Source organism: Ipomoea nil, unplaced genomic scaffold, assembly GCF_001879475.1.
Source record: "Ipomoea nil cultivar Tokyo-kokei standard unplaced genomic scaffold, Asagao_1.1 scaffold2759, whole genome shotgun sequence".
NCBI classification, from domain to species: domain Eukaryota; kingdom Viridiplantae; phylum Streptophyta; class Magnoliopsida; order Solanales; family Convolvulaceae; genus Ipomoea; species Ipomoea nil.
Genome location: NW_017619187.1, coordinates 2429540 through 2449021, shown reverse-complemented (window position 1 = coordinate 2449021; position 19482 = coordinate 2429540). Strand labels below are relative to the sequence as shown.

General features: G+C 33.4%; 3 protein-coding genes across 3 annotated transcripts; 2 read left to right on the top strand and 1 right to left on the bottom strand.

Moving 5' to 3' along the window:
* Positions 1-4062: 4062 nt before the first annotated feature.
* On the top strand, positions 4063-7099 carry LOC109156716 (protein C2-DOMAIN ABA-RELATED 7-like). Its single transcript, XM_019304548.1, has 3 exons — positions 4063-4313; positions 6193-6288; positions 6670-7099. Exons 1-3 carry the CDS (start codon positions 4170-4172, stop codon positions 6964-6966), a joined length of 537 nt encoding a protein of 178 aa, XP_019160093.1. The 5' UTR covers positions 4063-4169; the 3' UTR covers positions 6967-7099.
* LOC109156748 lies at positions 7099-13284 on the top strand. The gene is made up of 6 exons (XM_019304580.1): positions 7099-7215; positions 11641-11691; positions 11807-11986; positions 12108-12182; positions 12549-12689; positions 12952-13284. Exons 1-6 carry the CDS (start codon positions 7099-7101, stop codon positions 13282-13284), a joined length of 897 nt encoding a protein of 298 aa, XP_019160125.1.
* A 1891-nt stretch (positions 13285-15175) lies between these two features.
* LOC109156756 (homeobox-leucine zipper protein HOX3-like) lies at positions 15176-17764 on the bottom strand. Its single transcript, XM_019304588.1, has 4 exons — positions 17579-17764; positions 17197-17405; positions 16532-16611; positions 15176-15695 (listed from the first exon to the last, which is right to left on the bottom strand). The coding sequence occupies exons 1-4, from the start codon at positions 17652-17654 to the stop codon at positions 15365-15367; spliced, it is 696 nt and encodes a 231-aa protein (XP_019160133.1). The 5' UTR covers positions 17655-17764; the 3' UTR covers positions 15176-15364.
* Between the last annotated feature and the right edge of the window lie 1718 nt (positions 17765-19482).

The window sequence follows — 19482 nt, the reverse complement described above, 5'->3', positions numbered from 1 at the left end:
TATGCCGCACTGACCGCACGGGAAGAACTGTTCTCACAAGAACAATATATATATATATATATATATATATATATATATATATATATATATATATATATAAACATTTTTAAAAATGTAACTTTTTTAAAATTTTTAAATAACTTGTAGACATTTTTTTTGAACTTTGATTTATAAAAAAAAAAAAAAAGTCTGCGGGGCCCACCAACCCGCATGGGGCGGTCTTTGTTTGCATGAATCATAGCCTACGGGTTTGGTGGGCCGACTCGCAAAAGCCCGCAAAAAATTAGGCTCAAAAAATTTTGTATGTGCATTCCTTGGAGAATGACTTCCTCCAAAAAAAAAAAAAAAAAAAAAAAAAAAGGGGGGGGGGGGGGGGGGGGGGGGAAGTCATTTTCCCTCCAAACATACATATTTTCCTTTGACCAATGCATCATTTTCCATTGACCTCATTTTCCCCCCTCTTTCCAAACACTGAAAACTCGGAAAACTTTTTTCGGAAGTCATTTTCCAGGTTTCCAAACGCACCCTTAGTGGGAGAGGATAATCATGGTATGTACCTTAACATGGTATTTCTCATTTCACCACCCCACCACACACTCTTGAGCTTAATAGTGTTGCAGAGCGACGACACATGCATGTCGTTGAAACCGGTTGGCCGTACTTCACTCCGTATCCCTGTCGTCCTCGTACTAGACCTACGCCTTTTAGGCGGTCGTCTACCTCATCAACTGGCTCCCCACACCGATCTTAGGTAATCAGTCTCCGGTTTATGTCTTGTTTCATCAGTCGCCTAACTATTGCAAGTTACAACCGTTTGGCTGCTTATGTTACCCGTGGTTGCACCCTTATAACACCAAGAAACTACAGTCGAAGTCACGTCTATGTGTCTTTCTTGGCTACTCCAACACTCAATCGGGTTATAGATGTCTGGATCCTGGTTCCAATCGTATTTATGTATCTAGGGATGTTAGATTTGTGCCTCATGTATTTCCTTATAACAATTTGCAAAAAGCGTCTACCAGCTCACCATTTGATTTGCATGGTTCCGAATTACGCAATATTTTGTTCAAATCATCCCCTTTGTCTACACAGGTCGAGATCATTCCCTCAGTTGCGCAATCACCCAAACCGACCTTTGTGTTTTCTCCGGGTACGTCTCTCTCTAACGTAGCTGACTACCCGCAACCTGCTCCGATGGAGAGGTTATGAACTTAATGAATGTACTAATATAAACCAAGCAGGTATAAATATTGTTCAGATGAGAGAAGCTAACAAGAAGTTACAACAACTAATCTACCATACACAGCTATTCAACATGAGTTAAACTATAACAAATAGAGATGGAATATGTCAGCCACATATGTCCTTAATACAATGATACCCATAATAAGACCAATTCCATTCCTCTTCTTGGTATGAATCGAATTACCATATATCCTGTAGTTGAAAATTATTTTTTTGAAAGGATATATTATTGTTGGGCTTTAATATATACTATGCATTAATTTTGATAATAAACTTTTCATTGTTTTGAACAAAAAATAAATAAATATTCATACATCAATTATTTACCAATATGAGATATATTTCAAAAGTTAGCATAGAGGCCATGGATAAAACAATGGTGGAGCAATGGGAGCTCAGGAACAAGTAATTATCTTCGAAACCTATCTCCTCGATCTTCTTCTCTCATGCTCTCTATTTATAAAGAAGAGAAGAATATGTCAAATTGAATTCAATCGAAACTCAAGTCCCGAAAGTAATTATGTTGGTAGTGGAAAAAGGTGATATTGAAACTTAGATAGTGGATCACAAGTGTGTTAATTAAGGAACATTGTCAAGTTCATTGGACTAGGTTGTCTTGTGTGTGTATGTGTGTGTGTTTGTGTGTGTTTGGTAATGGAAGGGGTTGAGAGTCAACATCATTTCTGAGGTTGCAATGCTTCAATTCTCTTTTGTTTCTTGGACAACTTCCACTACACAAAATATCCACTCACCATGTTTTCCACTTTTCATCTCTTTATCCATTTATTTATAGTATTATTTTCAAACCAACTTTTTTTTTTTACATGAATTGAAAGCTAGGCATTGATGTATATCTACTCACTAACCCATGTTGGATGGTCATACTTTGATGGTGCATTGCACCTTTCTGATAAGCTAATAAACATATATGTTTTTTTATAAGCTATAAATTGACATTATATCGTACTGTTTGTATCATATACAATCATGCATGGTATGTCTGATTACACTGTATACTGTTAACACTATTGCTAATAAAGTTAGGAACAACTTAATTAATATTATACGAGTCTGGCTCATATTGTAAGATTATTATGAGTTCAATGCCAATGATAACAAATTTATTGAATTTTTGTGCTCATATTTATTGAATTATTTTGCATGTCAAATTCAACAAAGTGTAAAATTATGTATTGCTATGGATATAATATATATAGATGGGTTTTAATTTGGTGCTCCCTTCAGATGTTGGGCCATTTAGAAGTTTAGCTTCATGCAATGGGCAATCATCATTGGGCTGCTTCTTCTTCAAGAAGGTGGAGAAAACAAAAATTATAAACACTACAAGTAAAATGTATCGGGTCTTGGCCTATGTGTCACTAAATAAATTAAAGACATATAATATGTTGATTATAAACACATATGGAGTAATATATTAATTACATGTACATAATATGCAGTTAATATATTGTGTGTCTACAATTAACATATTATGTGCGTATAGATAACATATTATAAGTTTGCAATTAACGAATTATGTGTCCTCAATTTATTTACAAACACATGAACAATTTATTAACTAAGACACATAATATATTAAATGCAGACACATACTTTTTGGATCAGGATCTATAATGCAAGGTGAATCATTGTCGCCTGGTCACCTTCTTCGGAGAGAAGCGACCAAGTGACTAGAAATATTCGCTCGAGTAGGCGATTAGTGGCCGATTTTTGGTTAGAGATGGTGTCAGAATCCTAGTGTCCTGCTATCACAGGTCACTAACCGATTTTTGGGTTTTATTGCACTAAAATAAAAGGGAAAATGACACTTTTTCCCCCTGAGTTATATACCTATAGCATTTTTTCCCCCTAAATTATTGAAGTGGCTGTTTTTTCCCCTGAAATATTAAATAGACATATTTACCCTTAAACTAAATATTTAATTTATTTTTTTCTCCAACAAATTATGACCATAATTTGGTTCAAACTAAACAAACACTATAGCAACCAAACCGAAATATTCCAATTACAATTTAGAATCGAAATTCGATATTTAGAGTTTATTAAAATCGTGAACCGGAACGGACGGTTCATGTTCCGAACTGAAAAAATAAAATACATTTATTGTTGAATTTATACTATTTTAAAATAAAAAATAAAATTTTAAAATAAAGACGGTTCAAAATCGCGAATGAGATCCGGAACCGCCGGTTCACGGTTCAAGTTTCAATTTTTTTGATACATAATATTAATAAATTGACCTTTAAATATTGGGTTCTAGATCTGAATTATAACCGTAAACTATTAATTCGATTGCTTTAGTATCCGGTTCAATTCAAACCGAAACGTGGTCATCCCTACGTATACGCAATAATTTGTTGGAGTAGTAAAATAAATAAAATGTTTACTTTAAGGGTATAAATGTCAATTTAATATATCAGAGGAAAAAAACACCACTTTTAGAATAATTGAGGGGGCTAATGTGCTTACCTAAATAATTGAGGGGGGAAAAGTGCTATAAGTATATAACTAAGGGGTAAAAAGTGTCATTTTTCCAAAATAAAATGTTAATGAGTTTAATTACAACTTTAAAAAGTTTAGGCACCTAATTGACTTTTTAAATAAAGTTTGATGGCATATTTGATTTTTTCCAAAAAAAAATATATGGTATTGGTTATAATTGGTATAATTAATATAATTTTGCTGCTGTAATTAATAGTGTTGATTAAAGAAAAGTATAAATAAAATAAAACATTTATAACAGAAAAATTGGCAAAAAAGGAAAGAAAAAACAAATCAAAGGCAATGCTTAATTGAAGGATATCATGTTAAATAAAATTAGAGGGGATTCTAAATAGGCCATTTTTCTCAACCATCTTTTCAAGTTACTTTTCCTGGATTTCATACTTTTCAGACATAGAACAATGGATACACGTTCTTCTCAAAAAACAATGGATACAATGGAATTTCTTGGTCTTTTGAAAATCCGGGTTATCAGAGGCATCAATCTTGCGGTCAGAGATACGCTCAGCAGTGATCCTTATGTTGTAATCACCATGGGTCATCAGGTCTGTCTGCCATCTCATCTTTTGCTTCTATCTTTATGCAGTTTTGATGTTTACCGCGCTGAAGCTACAGAATGAGTTTCTTTTCAATCTGAGGGTGAATTTTAAGAAATAAAAGGTTATTGAAATCAACCATAAGAAATCACATTGCAGGTTGGATTTGAGGGTTTCCAATTATCAGATTAACCCATTGACTTGAGCAAGTTCAAACATGGGAAAGGGAGTGGTTTGTCTGTGATTCTGATTAGTTTTATTGCCTGCCTAAAGTAATTTCCCAGGAATATTATGGGTTTTAAAGATTTGGTCCATAGGTGGTGAAATTTGCAGTTGATGGATGGTTTTGATGCATCTGTATCTATTTGCTGTTTCTAGAGTTTATTGTTTGACATGTTTATTTTCTTGTCTCCAAAAGCCCCCACCCTGGCTCGATAAGATAGTGGATAGCTAAACCACAATGACTTAGCGGCCCATTAGGCAGGAGAACTAGGGAAAATTATACCATGGACCAGGTAAAACCTGGTCCAAAAATATCATTCAGATTTTATATCTATAGTTGACACATTATGTACTTGTAGTTGATAGTTTCTATACTTGTAGCTATCATATTATGTGTAAGCAATTATAAGTCAGATTCTATATCTATAGTTGACACATTTTGTACCTGTACCTGTAGTTATCATATTATGTGTCAGCAATTATTAAGTTATTTGTTTACATGTACAAAAACTGTTAACTGTAGGTATAGAATGTGTTAACTGAAAGTACAAAATTTTGTATGAGAGAACTAGTGCATGGTGCTCACAAGGAGTCTACCACATTGTGTGTAACTCCTACACTGCGGCTGACAAGGCTTGGTTAGGTGACCTTGCCCACAATGTACCAACCACCCAGGAACCAACTGAGTTGTCCGTGCAGACGACATGTTTATTTTCTGTGGTTATGCTTTGCTGCCACCCATGAGCAAATAGATTTTGTGAATTTGAATGTTAGGTCCCCTTATTGTAATTGCTACACAGCACTTTGTTTTCTTCAGATTCATTGCTTCTTTTAGTGTTGGAGTCCATCTTGCATCCTCAAATTCAACATGCCATGTGAATAATAATTTGTTCCTAACATCCTCCTGGAGGTTGAAGGGAAAGTCAAGCTGTAGCTTTAGTGCAGTAGGTCATCTTGAGCTGTGGGCGAGTTGTCGCCCTCACAGGTCATTCCATGTTAGGTGCAACTGATAATCATGCCTATCAGAAGCTCCTAGCATATTTTTTGTTTTCTGGGTATGAAAAATAGCGTGCTTTTAGAAATGGTTGAAATAAACAAGAAATCTTGGTTAATCATAGTCTCTATTGATAGTTATTGTTTTTCTGATTGGCTGCTTTGTAGTGTTATTCTTGTCATTGCTTTGTATTTTCCCCTGATTTAATAAAACAGTTTGAATTTGGAAATTGGAATTGAATTAACTGTTCTCTACTCTGCAGTTCTTGTTCATTTATTTTGATCAAGCTCCTCTAATGTTCATATAGAATGAGTTAAAATTTTAACAAATCATCAATCTGGGCAACTCATTCGATGGTTAAGATCTGAGGTTTCTAACTAGCACACTGCGGTTTAGGCTATCCCGATAAATTGGGCATTAGAAGTAAGAAATGGGATGTAGACCTCTACGAGGAGGGAGATATTCATTAATGAGTCCCAAAGGAGGAAGAGGTGTTTGGCGTTACTAAAAAGTTGTGGTTTTCTTTTGCTGATCATATTACAATGATTTGACTTTCTATGCCTTTAAGGTTGTTTGATTCGTCTACTTCGTGCACAAATGTTGTGGCCGATTAAAGCACAGTTAGTTGCTTCATTGTTATTATCTCTGATGTTGTGAAAGTGTACATTGCAGAAAGTGAAAACTCCAGTTGTCAAGGATAATTGCAACCCTGTTTGGAATGTGGAGATGACTCTTGCGATAAGAGATCCAAATTTACCAATCTTAATCGTAAGTATTCTTTTTCAATGTGGGTAGTAAGCGATATCCCCCAACTCCCAACTCCCAACTCCCGATGATCAATTGTTTGGCATGTTGTTGAGCATATAACCATTAATGTACAATCCAACTATTAGCTTAAGCTTTTAGTTGAGATGGAGCACATGCTTCAATTTGGTATCAGAGCCAGACCAAAGGTCATGTGTTCGAAAGCTTGCAGCACATGCTTCAATTCATGTAATATAACCATGAATCTGCGTCCTGAATTATGTGATCATTTTCTTTACTTTATTATGGAATGAACTTGTCCCCGGCTTTTATCAATGGATTCTTAGCTTTGTATAGTGGTACACAACGGCTGTTAACCACCCGATTACCATGTCTACTCTCCAGAGTCTTTATGATAAAGATACGTTCACTGTAGATGACCATATGGGAGATGCCGAAATAGATATTCAACCATATCTCGAGGCTATGAAGTTGGGGTCGAAAGGCTTGCCAGACGGTGGTAAAGTTGGTAGGATCGAGCCGAACTGGGATAATTGCCTGGCAAGCGAGAGCTGTATCGTCTGGGAGGACGGTATATTGACACAAGAAATGATCCTTCGACTAAGACATGTAGAATGCGGTGAAGTTGAGATCCAAATCGAGGTAATTGACGCCCCTTCCCCTAAAGCCATTCCCTACTGAGGTACCCTTTGCATTTTCTTGTTGTAAAATAGGTTATGGAGGCATATATATTGAACTAAACAGATCTTGGTATCTTAAGGTCTGCTAAATAAACTTGAAATTTCTGCACCTTAAGGTCAGTTACTCTGTTATATGTCTCAGTTTCTGTTATCCCTTATACTATACCCTGATAATAAACTCGAGATTTTGTTAGCTTTTATGGTATCTCAAGGCAAATGTACACTGCACAGAACACACATAAAGATACAGGTATGTATATATATATATATATATATATATATATATATATATATATATATATATATATATTACGGATCATATGCGAAACAATGCTTAGAGGTAAAAAATAGGGTTAAATCTCAATCATAGATCAAGGCCAAATCAACAGTCCAAAATGAAGAAGAATTAAAAAACACGCGGTGGTATTGTTGTAATTTTGAGTAGGTAAGTTTAGATGTTTTTTTTTCTTCGACAGCATATTTTTTCCTTCTTCAAGTGCACATTTTCTTTCTTCGAGTGCATATGTTATGTCTCAGTACTTAGTCTTCCCTTTGAGTGCAAACATTTGGCCTTCAAGTGCACATTTCTGTGCGTTCAATTGTATATTTATGGGCTAATGTTTATAATATGTTTTACATTCTTTTCAATAATCTATAACTAAATTTTTAATGAAATTGTGAGATTTACAAACAATTTGTTTGGGCAATTGCTTCAATAACACTTAAGTTGAATAACTGTCCTTTTTGCTACCATAAATTGCTTCGATTAAACATATCTATGCCTTCGAGTGCAGAATTTAACCCTTCAAGTCCACATGTTTATGCCTTCGAGTGCAGAATTTAACCCTTCAAGTGCACATTTTTATGCCTTCAAGTGCATATTTTTGTGTCTTCAAGTGCACAATTATGAGCAAGTGTTTATTATATGTTTTATCTTCTTTTCAATAATCTATAACTAAATTTCTAATGGAATTTTTGTGGTTTACAAACGATTTTATTGATAATTGCTTCAATAATACTTAAGTTGAATAACTTCCCTTTTTGGTACCATAAATTGCTTCGATTACACATCTTTGTGCCTTTTAAGTGCAGAATTTTAGCCTTTAAATGCACATTTTTTCTGCCTTCAAGTGCATAGATTTTGTTAATTCGAAGGTAGTTTTTTTTTTTTTTTAAAGAGCAGTAGATCTTGATGAATTTAATGGCTGAAATTTGTGTGCATTTTTCACCTGGGGAGTCCTTCGCACCTGATCCCCTACACATGCACACATAGGAAACATATGATCTCGGTAAAATGCAAAAAAAAAAAAAAAACAAAACAAAAAAAAAACAAAAACAAAAAATGTGTAGTATTGCTCAGAAATATCTATCCTTGTTCTGCTTCTCGTTTAGTTGTTCAACTTGTTTTACCATTCAATTCAAGTTGTAGTTATTACTACTACTATGTTTGTGTCAACATTTGTATGATCGAATCGAAACCTAGGGTCCCTTGTTAGAGTTAAGGTTTCAGGAGCATTTCGTGTGGGTATTATTGTTAGACTACTTTCTGTACGTGTTTTTTTTTTTTTTTTTTGAATGCTACTAGCTCTATTACATTGTAGTATCTGTTCATATACTTTCTCAACCTACTGAAACACAAAGAGTCAATAACGCCTCCACTGAGGCTCGAAATCACAACCTTCCACTTGGAAGTCCACCCCGGATACCATTAGACCACATAGTCCTGGTACTTTCTGTACGTGTTTATTTGATGAACGTTGAAGAATTTATTACGCTTGTTGGTGTATTGAGTTAAAGATTTTAAGACATAATAAATATGAAACAAGACAAAACCTGAGGTAGTTGTAATGTGTAAAGAAGGCAAATCATGTTAAAGAATTGTTGTCGGCAATATATATCAACTAGACTAGAAGAGAAAACCCCCAATTGTTATATAGTGGACCATATTCCACACAGCACTGTGTGGACCATGATCGTCAAATTAAATTGATACTTTAGTATTGTTATAATGAAACTAGTGTGTGTGAGGAATGAAACTAAAAAACAGATCACATTATTGTCAAATGAAACTGTAGTATAATTAAAATGATATTTAGTGTTGCTATAGTGAAACTAGTGTGCCTGAAAAATGAAACTAAAATCTAGAGTCATACAATAACATATATTGTCAAATGAACCTGAAGTGTAATTAAAATAATACTTCAGCATTACTATAATTAAACTAGTATTTGTAGAAAATGAAACAAAAAATGGATCTCTTGTAATAATGTATATTGTCAAATGAAACTGTAGTAGAATTAAAGTGATACTTTGATATTGTTATTATTAAACTAGTGTGCGTGAAAAATGAAACTAAAATCGAGAGTCATACAATAACATATAATATCAAATGAACCTGAAGTGTAATTAAAATAATACTTCAACATTACTATAATTAAACTAGTATTTGTGAAAAAAAGAAACAAACAAATAGAGCTCTTGTAATAATGTATATTGTCAAGTGAAACTGTAGTAGAATTAAAATGATACTTTGGTATTGCTATAATGAAATTAGTGTGTGTAAAAAATAAATTAAAAAACATAGTAATATTGTCAAATAAAACTGAGGTGTAATTCAAATGATACATATTTTATGGTCCATGTTGCTACATAGACCATGGTCCATAGTAAAATTATTTGTCAAAAAATCCAAAGATTTTTTCTCCCCCTTTTGGTCCATTAACTATTTTACATCTTTCACTTTCAATTCTTAAATATCAATCTTTTTCATATTTAGTGCATGACTATGAAATTTTAATTACATTGGTCCTTTACTCCTTTTGATCAATTTTTAAACTAGTATTAGCTAAATATTTCACATGATAGTTATATGAGTTATTTGAATTAAAATCATGAAGATTGTATAGTGAAATATAATGGTCTTGAAGTTAGTGTTGATGAAAATCACATAGCATTTGTAAGGAAATTGATTGATGAAATGATCAAATGTGACAAAAATTTGATAGTTATGTATCAAATGTAGAAAATTTAATAATTATGAACCAAATGTGGGAGAAGTATAATGCTCAAGGGACCAAAACTGGTATTAAAAAAAAAAAAAAAAAAAAAAAAAAAAAAAAAAAACTACTTGAGCATATATATGACATAAATATGTATTTTAACTATTAGTTTAGGTTTTTAGTTGTAATGAAACAATTATTCAATTTGGTAAGAGTAATTGAGTATATAATATGTAACAATCCTATTGTCAAACTCAGATAGTTGAGATGTTGAATAAATATGGCAACATTGGAATGAGACTCAAACACGTTATTCACTTCGATTATCAGAAAGGCAATTTCTTGTCGTCTATGGCTTCAAGCCTTCAATAGTTGTCTTGGAAAGGCATTTTCACCAAAAATGTTAGCACGTATGTCTTATCGGGACAAATTTTATCACTTTTTTAAATGACGAGAAAATTTCATAACCATTATTCAGATGTGGGCAAAGGTGAAAAAAATCAATAAAAAGAATACAAAAAATTTAATGCCGAAAACCCCAATATGCAGGCCAGTGATTTCGTCTGATCTTGTTTACCAAACAAGTCCCACTACTGACAAAGTTAACACAACTTTTTTAGTTTGCAACTACTCATTCGTTCACAATTGCTCAAATGCAACACATTGAGGTCAACCCACAATTCTATATATCTATCAAATATGATCAAAAGAGATATTAATGCAATCTTTTGCGGGTTAGAATCACACAGTGAGGTTTACTCAATGCGATTGGATAGTGACTGCGGCGAATAGTAGTAGTTGTGAGTTTCCTCGTCACAATATATATATATATATATATATATATATATATATATATATATATATATTAATACGTTATGAGAGTACACATAAAAAATTACAACTAAATAAGTTATTTTTATATAATAAAAATAAAGAATTAATACCCAATTAAAATGATCCCGACTATATGATAATTTCCAAATTCGCCTTGATTATTAATTTGCACAAAATGGTCCCTTTTAACTATATAAAATAATATCACTCATTTTAGTCCTATGTTCTTACATGGTGAAGAGACTATTTTGGATGAATTATATTAGTAAATAGTAATTGAGGACCAATTTGAGAATTAAGAGATGCTCCATGATTCTTGTACCACCAGTTTGATTCTAAATAATATTCTCTCTCTTTTCTTTTCCTTTCTCTTTTTCAAAAAAAAAAACTCATAATTCTTTACAATGTAGTATATGTTCTATAATTTTTCAAACATTTTCAGTCTAAAGAATCTAAGCTCCACCACTGATCGAATATGACCACCCATTTAAAAGATAACTGAGATGCTATTAGACTACATGATAAATAGCACGTTATAATGACTACGAGTTTCTTGTTTTGGCTAGCCACAATTTGAAAATAAGGGTATAAGTAGTATTCTTCCAGCCTTGGAGCATGCAATAAATGGCCGCATGCAACTGATCACAACTTATTCTATACAGTAATTGCCGGCTGATCTGATCAGTTCTGCACAGCAAAAACTTTCCCCCTCACATTTTTGCTATGTTTTGCTAATTCCATGCTAAACCCAATACTCTCAAATCTTTCTTGGAAACTGTTGCCACTTTCCATTTTCAACTTTGGTGGATCATCTGAAGCAAAAGCTCAATTAAACCTCTCAGCTCCTTTATTATCATCATCTCTACATACCAACATACTTCCATTATCTCCAGGTGAGCTCAAAGGCAGCAAAAATGGTGGCTTCTCTCATCTCTCCCCCATTGCTTTAATTCAGTAAATTAAAGCCAAACATAACTGAATTTTCTTTCTTCTTTTTAAAATTTTCAGTCAGATAATTTGCATCTTCTTCCTGGGTGGCTAGCTGCTCTTCTTACAGAGAAGTTCTTCAACATCTGCGCTGCTCACAAAGATGCCAGAAAGAATGAAAAGAATATCTTTTGCTTGGACTGTTGCCAGGCCATTTGCATTCACTGCTTGACCCCTCATTGCTCCCATCGCCTCTTACAGGTACACTGAAAAATTAGAGATAGATAAAGAAACAAGTTTATATTATGATCCCATTTATTAGACAAGGTTGGATATGAATATATATATGATTCAAACTGACTAGGTTTTGTTTATGGACTAGATAAGAAGGTATATATACCATGATGTTTTGAGGCTGAAAGATGCTGAGAAATTGTTGGACTGCGTTTCTGTTCAAGTATGTATGCATATATATATATATGTCTTGAGTTCAACATTTTTTGTTTTTGTTTTATTAAGGAAAAATTGCATTTTTGGTTCTTGAGTTATATGCGTGACCATTTTAATCCTAAGTTATTGGTGAAGTAACGATCTTAGTCTTTTAAGGACTATTTCTGCCACCAATATGTCAGTTAATAAATTTACAGGTTTAGTTCTTTAGGGACTAAACTAGCCACTTTGCACATAACATAGGAGTTAAAAGATTGTCATACATATAACTCAGAGATTAAGTCTGTATCCAAGATATTATAAGTGAATGATAAAATATAATTTTTTCCATTTTATTAATAATTTATGCATTTTATTTTCATGTGTTTTGCAGTGTTATATTACCAACAGTGAGAAAGTGGTGTTTCTGAACCAAAGACCAAAGACAAGGCCATGGAGAGGATCATCCAAGCTTTGCATCATCTGTGACAGAGCCGTTCAAGATGCCTTTCTCTTCTGTTCCATCTTCTGCAAGGTAAAAAACGAAACAAATTTCTTATAAGTTGCTCACACAGTTGACTTGGTAATTACAAGATTATAAGTTTGAATTTTAACAATTTAAGCTGTTTATTTAATCGTAGTCTTTTCCTGGTTAAAGTCACAAAATTAGATTTAATCGGTGTACACTTTGGATAGTGCTATGGTTTTTCTCGTCATGAAAAAAATAATTCCTTTTCCAATAGGAAATTTGTTAAAATTGTGGCATCATTTTTGGGTTTTTGGTTGTTCATCTTCAGCTTCAACACATGATGAAAACCGGGGTCAATTTATCCGATCATATATGCAACCGCGAGTCTTTGGTGTTGCCGGAGCTGGGTGACGGAGATGAGCAGATGATGCCGGAGACTGCCCTTGAGCCAACGGCGTCCGGTGAAAGCGACGGCGCCAGCGCGGAAGGGGTGGAGTGCCGGGCACTTGCCAGCATTACCACCACCACCATCACGGAGATAGTGAAGAAGAAGCGGAGCGTAAGGTCGTGTGTCCGGCCAGATTGCGGGCCGGCTACGGACGTTCCGGCTGCCGTGAAGAACCGGAGGAAGAACCCACCTCACCGGTCTCCACTTCAGTAATTTGCGTACGGAATACTTTAGTTTTTTTTTTTTTTTTCAAAAAAACAAAAAAATATCAAAACAGTTAACTATTCACTTTTTATGAAGAAGAGTTGTTTTCATTCACGGTTGTCACGTTTGTGTGAGAGCCGATTACTTTTAGGGCTCAAGTAACACGTAGACCGTAATATTTTTACCAGGACCGGATTTTAGGTTGTGCAAGCTGGGCTATCGTACAGGGTCTCCAATTTTAGAGGGCCCCAAAGAGATTTAATATTTAATTTTTACATAGTTAGTTTAGAAATAAAAATAAAAAGTTTTCAATTAAATTTAAAAAGTTTTATGAAGAGATGGTGAAAATGTGTATTTATTGTATTTTAATTTGGAGGTCAAAAGTTCGAAACTTGCATGTATTATTTTCAAAATTGTGATTTTGTAGGGCCACATTTATTTACTAGAATAGGGCCACAAAAACTTAAAATACGGCCCTGATTTTTATTCATGATCTTTGGTCTGGCTCTGATGCCAAATTGAAGCATGTGCTCCATCTCAACTAAAAAACTAAGCTGATAATTGGATTGCACTTTAATAGTTATATGCTTAACACGATGTCAATTTAAGGGGTAAAAACGTCTTTCAAGTACCGAATGTATATTTCCCCTTGGCGATCTTCGCCGTCATCCTCATAGGATTCGCTGCCGACATAGGCCACTTGAGCGGCGACCCCTGGGAAAGAATCCAAACCCCGCGCCATCGTATTTACCCATGCCATGGATCATTTGAAATTTAGATGAACACATCTTTAAATAGAGGTACTGAAGCATTAAATGCATAAGTATAAGCCAAGCAGCTTGTGCTCAAATAGCCTATAGTGACCTTTCTTATATGAAACGTCATGAGATGGAGCCTCAGCAGAGGTGTTGACTTTGTAACATACTTTTTTTAATCCATAAAGAAATGTCAAATTTTGATAGTGATACCCATAATTTGAACCTTCCTTCTATTATTATTATTATTTTTTTAAAGTAATGTTACGATAAAATTTTCCCGTTAGGTTTAACTTCTCTTTGCCTTCTTTAATCTTTTCTAGTATCCCATGCCAAAAGTTTGATTATTGCAAGTTTTAAAATTTATAGCTTTTAACTTTGAAATTGGGAATATGATGCATGATACTATGCCCATTCCATTCACTGCATGGAATGATCTTTGGAGGCTTAAAATACCTCCGATCCGAAGGTTCAAAATTTTTTATGGAGGTGTGTTCATGGGGTTTTGCCTACGATATTAGCCCAATTGTTTCAAGAAGAGTAGATGTTGAAGGTAGTTGCCATTGCATCCAGAATCATTGTGCCATCTTTTCTTTGATTGTGTGTTTGTCCAGCAGCTGTGGCAAGATTCAAACCAGTATAATGCCAAGGTCTAATGGCACCTGGGTTGGATTCCCATATAGGAAGTTGTAAGTCCAGAAGAGGAATAAGAACCATTCACAAATTTTTTAAAAATTAGTGTTTTTACGTAACAGACCAACTATTTGCTCATCTCAAAATATTTATCCATATCCATCACATAGAAAGGGTTTAGATCACTTCATCTCTTGTATATTAGCTAGCAAAATACTTTCTTAACATCTTTGACACCTAGTTTTATCCGTCTCAATTCCTTTAATGTGCACTCTTCAATGATTATATGCGTTTATAACCACCCGCATCTACAACAAGATAACGATAATTTTTGTTTTAAGAATTGCAAACAATATGTGCAGTGATATAATTTTTAAAATTGAAGATTGATCCTGTAAAAGTTCCTGTAGAAAATTATGTTATTTCTTAAAAAAGTATTTAACTACAACAAGGGTTAAATTAAACCAAAAGCGGAAAGAATATGGAAAAGGGAGAAATTAAAAGGGTCGTAGTAAATAATAAACATATAATTTCTTCTGAATTAAAGATAATTAGCGAACTAATTAGGAGAGGGGCATGTTAGTTTTGTGACCCAATTACAATGTTGTATGTCCATGAAGATGAACATGAACACCTACCACAACCACTAATTAAGAAGAAGAACCATAATTTCTTGTACACAAACATCATGCGATCGCTCATTAACACGCAGCCGAGGGATGTCGAGGATGTAACAATTGAAGCGTTTTGGCCGACAAGTTGGTAGGTTGGGTGGTGGGCCCACCTTTGTCAACCACCCTCACGGTAGTGGTGGTGGTGGTGTTGGTGGACACACGCTCGCAGCGTGGGCACATTGTGAGGGTGGATGCCGGCAGCGGCTGGCGGCTGTGCGGCGACAGCACGGTGGGTGGGCCCACTTTCTTCGCCCGGAGCTCCTCCACCTCCCTTTGAAGCCGCCGGTTTTGCTCCGTTAATGAACCAAACCATCTCTTCAAGTACTCACATTCCATTTCTGTTTGCTTCAGCTTGCTCCTATACATAATATTATTATTGCATTTTAGTTTAACACTTTAGAAATTTGAAATCTAATGACATCACTGTTACCTTTCCTATAAAAGATTTCAAGTTTCAGTCACATCCCAATTAGGGTTATCATCTCAATAAGGGTGTGTAAAAAAAAAAAAAAAAAAAAAAAAAAAAAAAAAACATACACTTAACTCCCAAAAAAAAAAAAATAAAAAAAATTAAGTATTAGCTACTGACTCTGTTACAATACACATGTTCATAACTACTTTCTCAACCTACCAGAGCACAGAGTCAATACTGCCCATTGAGGCTCGAACTCATGACCTCCCATATGAAAGAGCTACTTAGTGCCAATTTTTTTAATAAATTTTTCTATTTATTTTCCTTATTATATGTTGGTCTTTTTCTAGGGCCACAAATACTCACATAATTATGGCCATCAATGCCATCTGTGGACTTCCAAACCTTATTGTACTCAACTACATAAATGTCAACACCATTTCACCAATGAATTCAAATGCTTCATTAAATTTCTGCCTGAATCCGTGCCCCATATTCACCAACATATATGGACCGCTATTAAAATATATTTTTTTATTAAAAAAATGGCAATAAATAAAAATAGGCAGAAAATAATACATCCTTAGTACATGCATTAAATATGGCCTAACGAACCATCACTTTCTATGGATCGACACAAAGAATAATTAAATTGCATGGTTCAGATTTTAATTTATGGCAAAACTCATTTATTATTACTATCCACCATTAGTTATTATTGCAATATATAATAATAATAATAATAATAATAATAATAATAATAATAATAATAATAATTGTACCTCGCTCTACGGTTTTGAAACCAGACTTCCACTTGCCTTGGCTTTAACCTTAATTGCATAGCCAAAACTTCCTTTTGCTTCTGTGAACATTATAAACTTTGTCTTAATAATACAATTTCTACATATAACGCCCGTCGTAAAAAATATTAATTATTAGGAATAAAAAGTGACGAGATGTATTAGTAATATTTTAAAAGTCGTGTAATTAACTAAATATGTACTAGCCAAGATCGTGTGGTTTAATGGCACTAAGGTTGCACTTCAATATGGGAGGGTGTGTGTTTGAGCCTCGGTAGAGGTAATTGAAAAAGTAATTATGAACAGATACTACATTGTAATAGAATCAGTAGCATTAAAAAAAAAAAAAAAAAAAAAAACTAAATATGTATAATCTTTCTCATCTTTAGTGTCACTATCCACTTTCGGAAGGTCAAACTACACCAACTTTGACCAATTAATTTTTATTTATTTATTTTGATTCTTAATTAAGACAAACATTATTTGGAATATACTTTGATGAATTTTTATTTTTTATTTTTAAAGCAGATACATAAAATTAAAAAAAAAAAAAAAAAGTAGGGTGGATATTTAGAAAATATCAATAGAGAAAAATAAATAAAATAAAATGAATGAAAGGATGGAGAATTATATATATATATTCTTACTGGGTTCAAAGTGTGGTTTAGCCTGAAACTTTCTTCAAGAAGAAGAGACTGTTCTTTAGTAAGGCGGAGCTTCTTCCTCGGGTGGACGCCGCCATTAATGGAGCTCTGATCATCTTCTTCTTCAATCATCATCATCATCGACTCCCCTTCAATATTCTCGCCGGAGGGCACTTGATTTATATCCAAATCTCTCATCCCACATTCTCCTCCTTCAATAATATTCATATTTTAATTTCACACTCATAACAAAAATTCAAGAAAAATAACACGTAAAAATTTTACATGGCGCCCGACAACCAGACCAACAAACCCTTAAAAACATCACACATATAGTTTTGTTTTTTAATGAAAACAAGAATCGAATCTAAGGGTGATGAATTACCTGAAGAAGAGGAAGAAGATCCAGGGATGGAGATGGTGAGGTCCAAACAAGTGGAGCTTCCAGGCATGTCAGCCATGGAAGAAGAAGAAGAAGAAAGAAGATAAAAGGGAAAGATGAAAAGGGAAGAGAGACAAGAATACAAAAGAAAGGAAAATGATGAAATAAATAGGAAGGAGGGGGGACAGGGAAAGAGGGAGGGGCAAAAATGTTCATTAATGTTAAAATAAATAAATAAATAAATAAAAGTCCAAAAGGCAAATGGAAATAATAATGGTGGATTACTGTTATTGCCTGTATGTGTGTACAGTTACAGAGGGAAGAAGACTTGATTAATGACGACCATGATCGTCAAGTCAAACAATCTGACCCGGTCGTTGAACGACACGTTTCATTTTCTCACTGCGAATATAATTTAATGGGTATAATTAATTCCAATTCAATTATTTATTGTTGTTGGTTTTTGTTGATCTACTCTGCAAATTATGGTCAACATACTTAGCTTATCAGTTAATTTTAATTTATTTCATCTTTTATCTTTTTTAATTTTCACCTCTATAACCAGTTGAACTGTCCATGCAAACTTTATTTCATTATTATTAGTCATTTAGTTATTTGACTTGATTAAATAGTCAATATAAAGTTTAGTTAATTAGCTTTCTATAATATCTTATTGCTTCAGAATATTAAAATTCAAAAACATGCTCAAAATAGCTTTTTGAGAAAGTCATTTTGCATGTAATCAATAATCAGCTAACAGTTAATTTACTAAACATATTTCTACAATCAACTAATATTATCAACAACTCAAACTACTAATCCATAAATTAACAGCTATCAACTAATAATTATTTACCAAACATTTCGTGTGTGTGTGTATATATATATATATATATATATATATATTATGTGGGGTTCTGGAAAATTAAGAAAGTGGCAATGAGGTTGCAGCATGCACATTTTTCTCCTCTTGTTGGGGCCGAAGGGAGATTTGTTTGTGGGTTGTCGGCTGAGGAAATGATTGCCCTTCTAGCCCCTCCCTACACATGGAAGAATAATGACAAATATAAATTATTCACAGTTTTTTTTATCATTCCCATCAACAATGTATTAATAGTATTTGATATAATCAAATATAATATGATTAATTGTATAAAGTGTTATCCTTACAGATATCTCAATTAATGTCTTAGGTATAATAAGATATATCATATTTAAATACATACGATATATCAATACTGGTGTAGATCATATCAACAATGTAAAAATATTTAAAAATTATATGGTTTAAGAAGATTCTGCAATGTTAAATAATAAAAACGTTGATTGTTATATATAATCAAAAAAAAATATAATGATATTTTACATTCACTTTTATAAAAATGTTACTGCTTTTTATTTATAATATTCGATATTCTTATTGTAGTATATTTGTTCATTTTTATCATCCGTTTCAAAATGGATAAAATTTGGTTATAGTTACTTTTTAAGTTTGTTGGAAACATACTTTTAATAATTGCAAAAGGATCATATATATGTGGTTACGAATTTATTTATTTATTTTTTTGTCTCTTTCTTTTCTTTCATTTCCACACAACCAATGCATATCATATAACACAAGTATATACTTACAAGAATACTAGTAGTATGTAATGTTGGACAGATGCAGGTTCAGAGGGCTGAATCCAGAATCCCGTTATTAAAATGTAATGATGACTGCTACATAAATATAATGAAATAAAATTATATTTTCGCTACTAATTATAACTTTTGATGTGATGATAATCACATTTTCCCCAAATGTTGAATCCGCAACTCCAATGGCCCCCACGCGCCGACCAGACAAAGCATTTGGGATGATATAAATCATGGTAACTCAGTTGAACACAGATGCTAGATCTTTGCTT

Bases quoted from the DNA above. Each gene is read 5' to 3' on its own strand.
- LOC109156756 (XM_019304588.1), bottom strand. From the start codon at position 17,654: ATGGCTGACATGCCTGGAAGCTCCACTTGTTTGGACCTCACCATCTCC. The intron at 17,406-17,578 runs GTAATTCATCAC...ATATTATTGAAG, and splicing joins ATCTTCTTCCTCTTCTTCAG to GAGGAGAATGTGGGATGAGA. The intron at 15,696-16,531 runs GTACAATTATTA...TATTATGTATAG, and splicing joins TTTCAAAACCGTAGAGCGAG to GAGCAAGCTGAAGCAAACAG.
- LOC109156716 (XM_019304548.1), top strand. From the start codon at position 4,170: ATGGATACACGTTCTTCTCAAAAAACAATGGATACAATGGAATTTCTT. The intron at 4,314-6,192 runs GTCTGTCTGCCA...TGTACATTGCAG, and splicing joins TAATCACCATGGGTCATCAG to AAAGTGAAAACTCCAGTTGT. The intron at 6,289-6,669 runs GTAAGTATTCTT...TCTACTCTCCAG, and splicing joins CAAATTTACCAATCTTAATC to AGTCTTTATGATAAAGATAC.
- LOC109156748 (XM_019304580.1), top strand. From the start codon at position 7,099: ATGTCTCAGTTTCTGTTATCCCTTATACTATACCCTGATAATAAACTC. The intron at 7,216-11,640 runs GTATGTATATAT...TAAACCTCTCAG, and splicing joins GAACACACATAAAGATACAG to CTCCTTTATTATCATCATCT. The intron at 12,690-12,951 runs GTAAAAAACGAA...GTTCATCTTCAG, and splicing joins TCTGTTCCATCTTCTGCAAG to CTTCAACACATGATGAAAAC.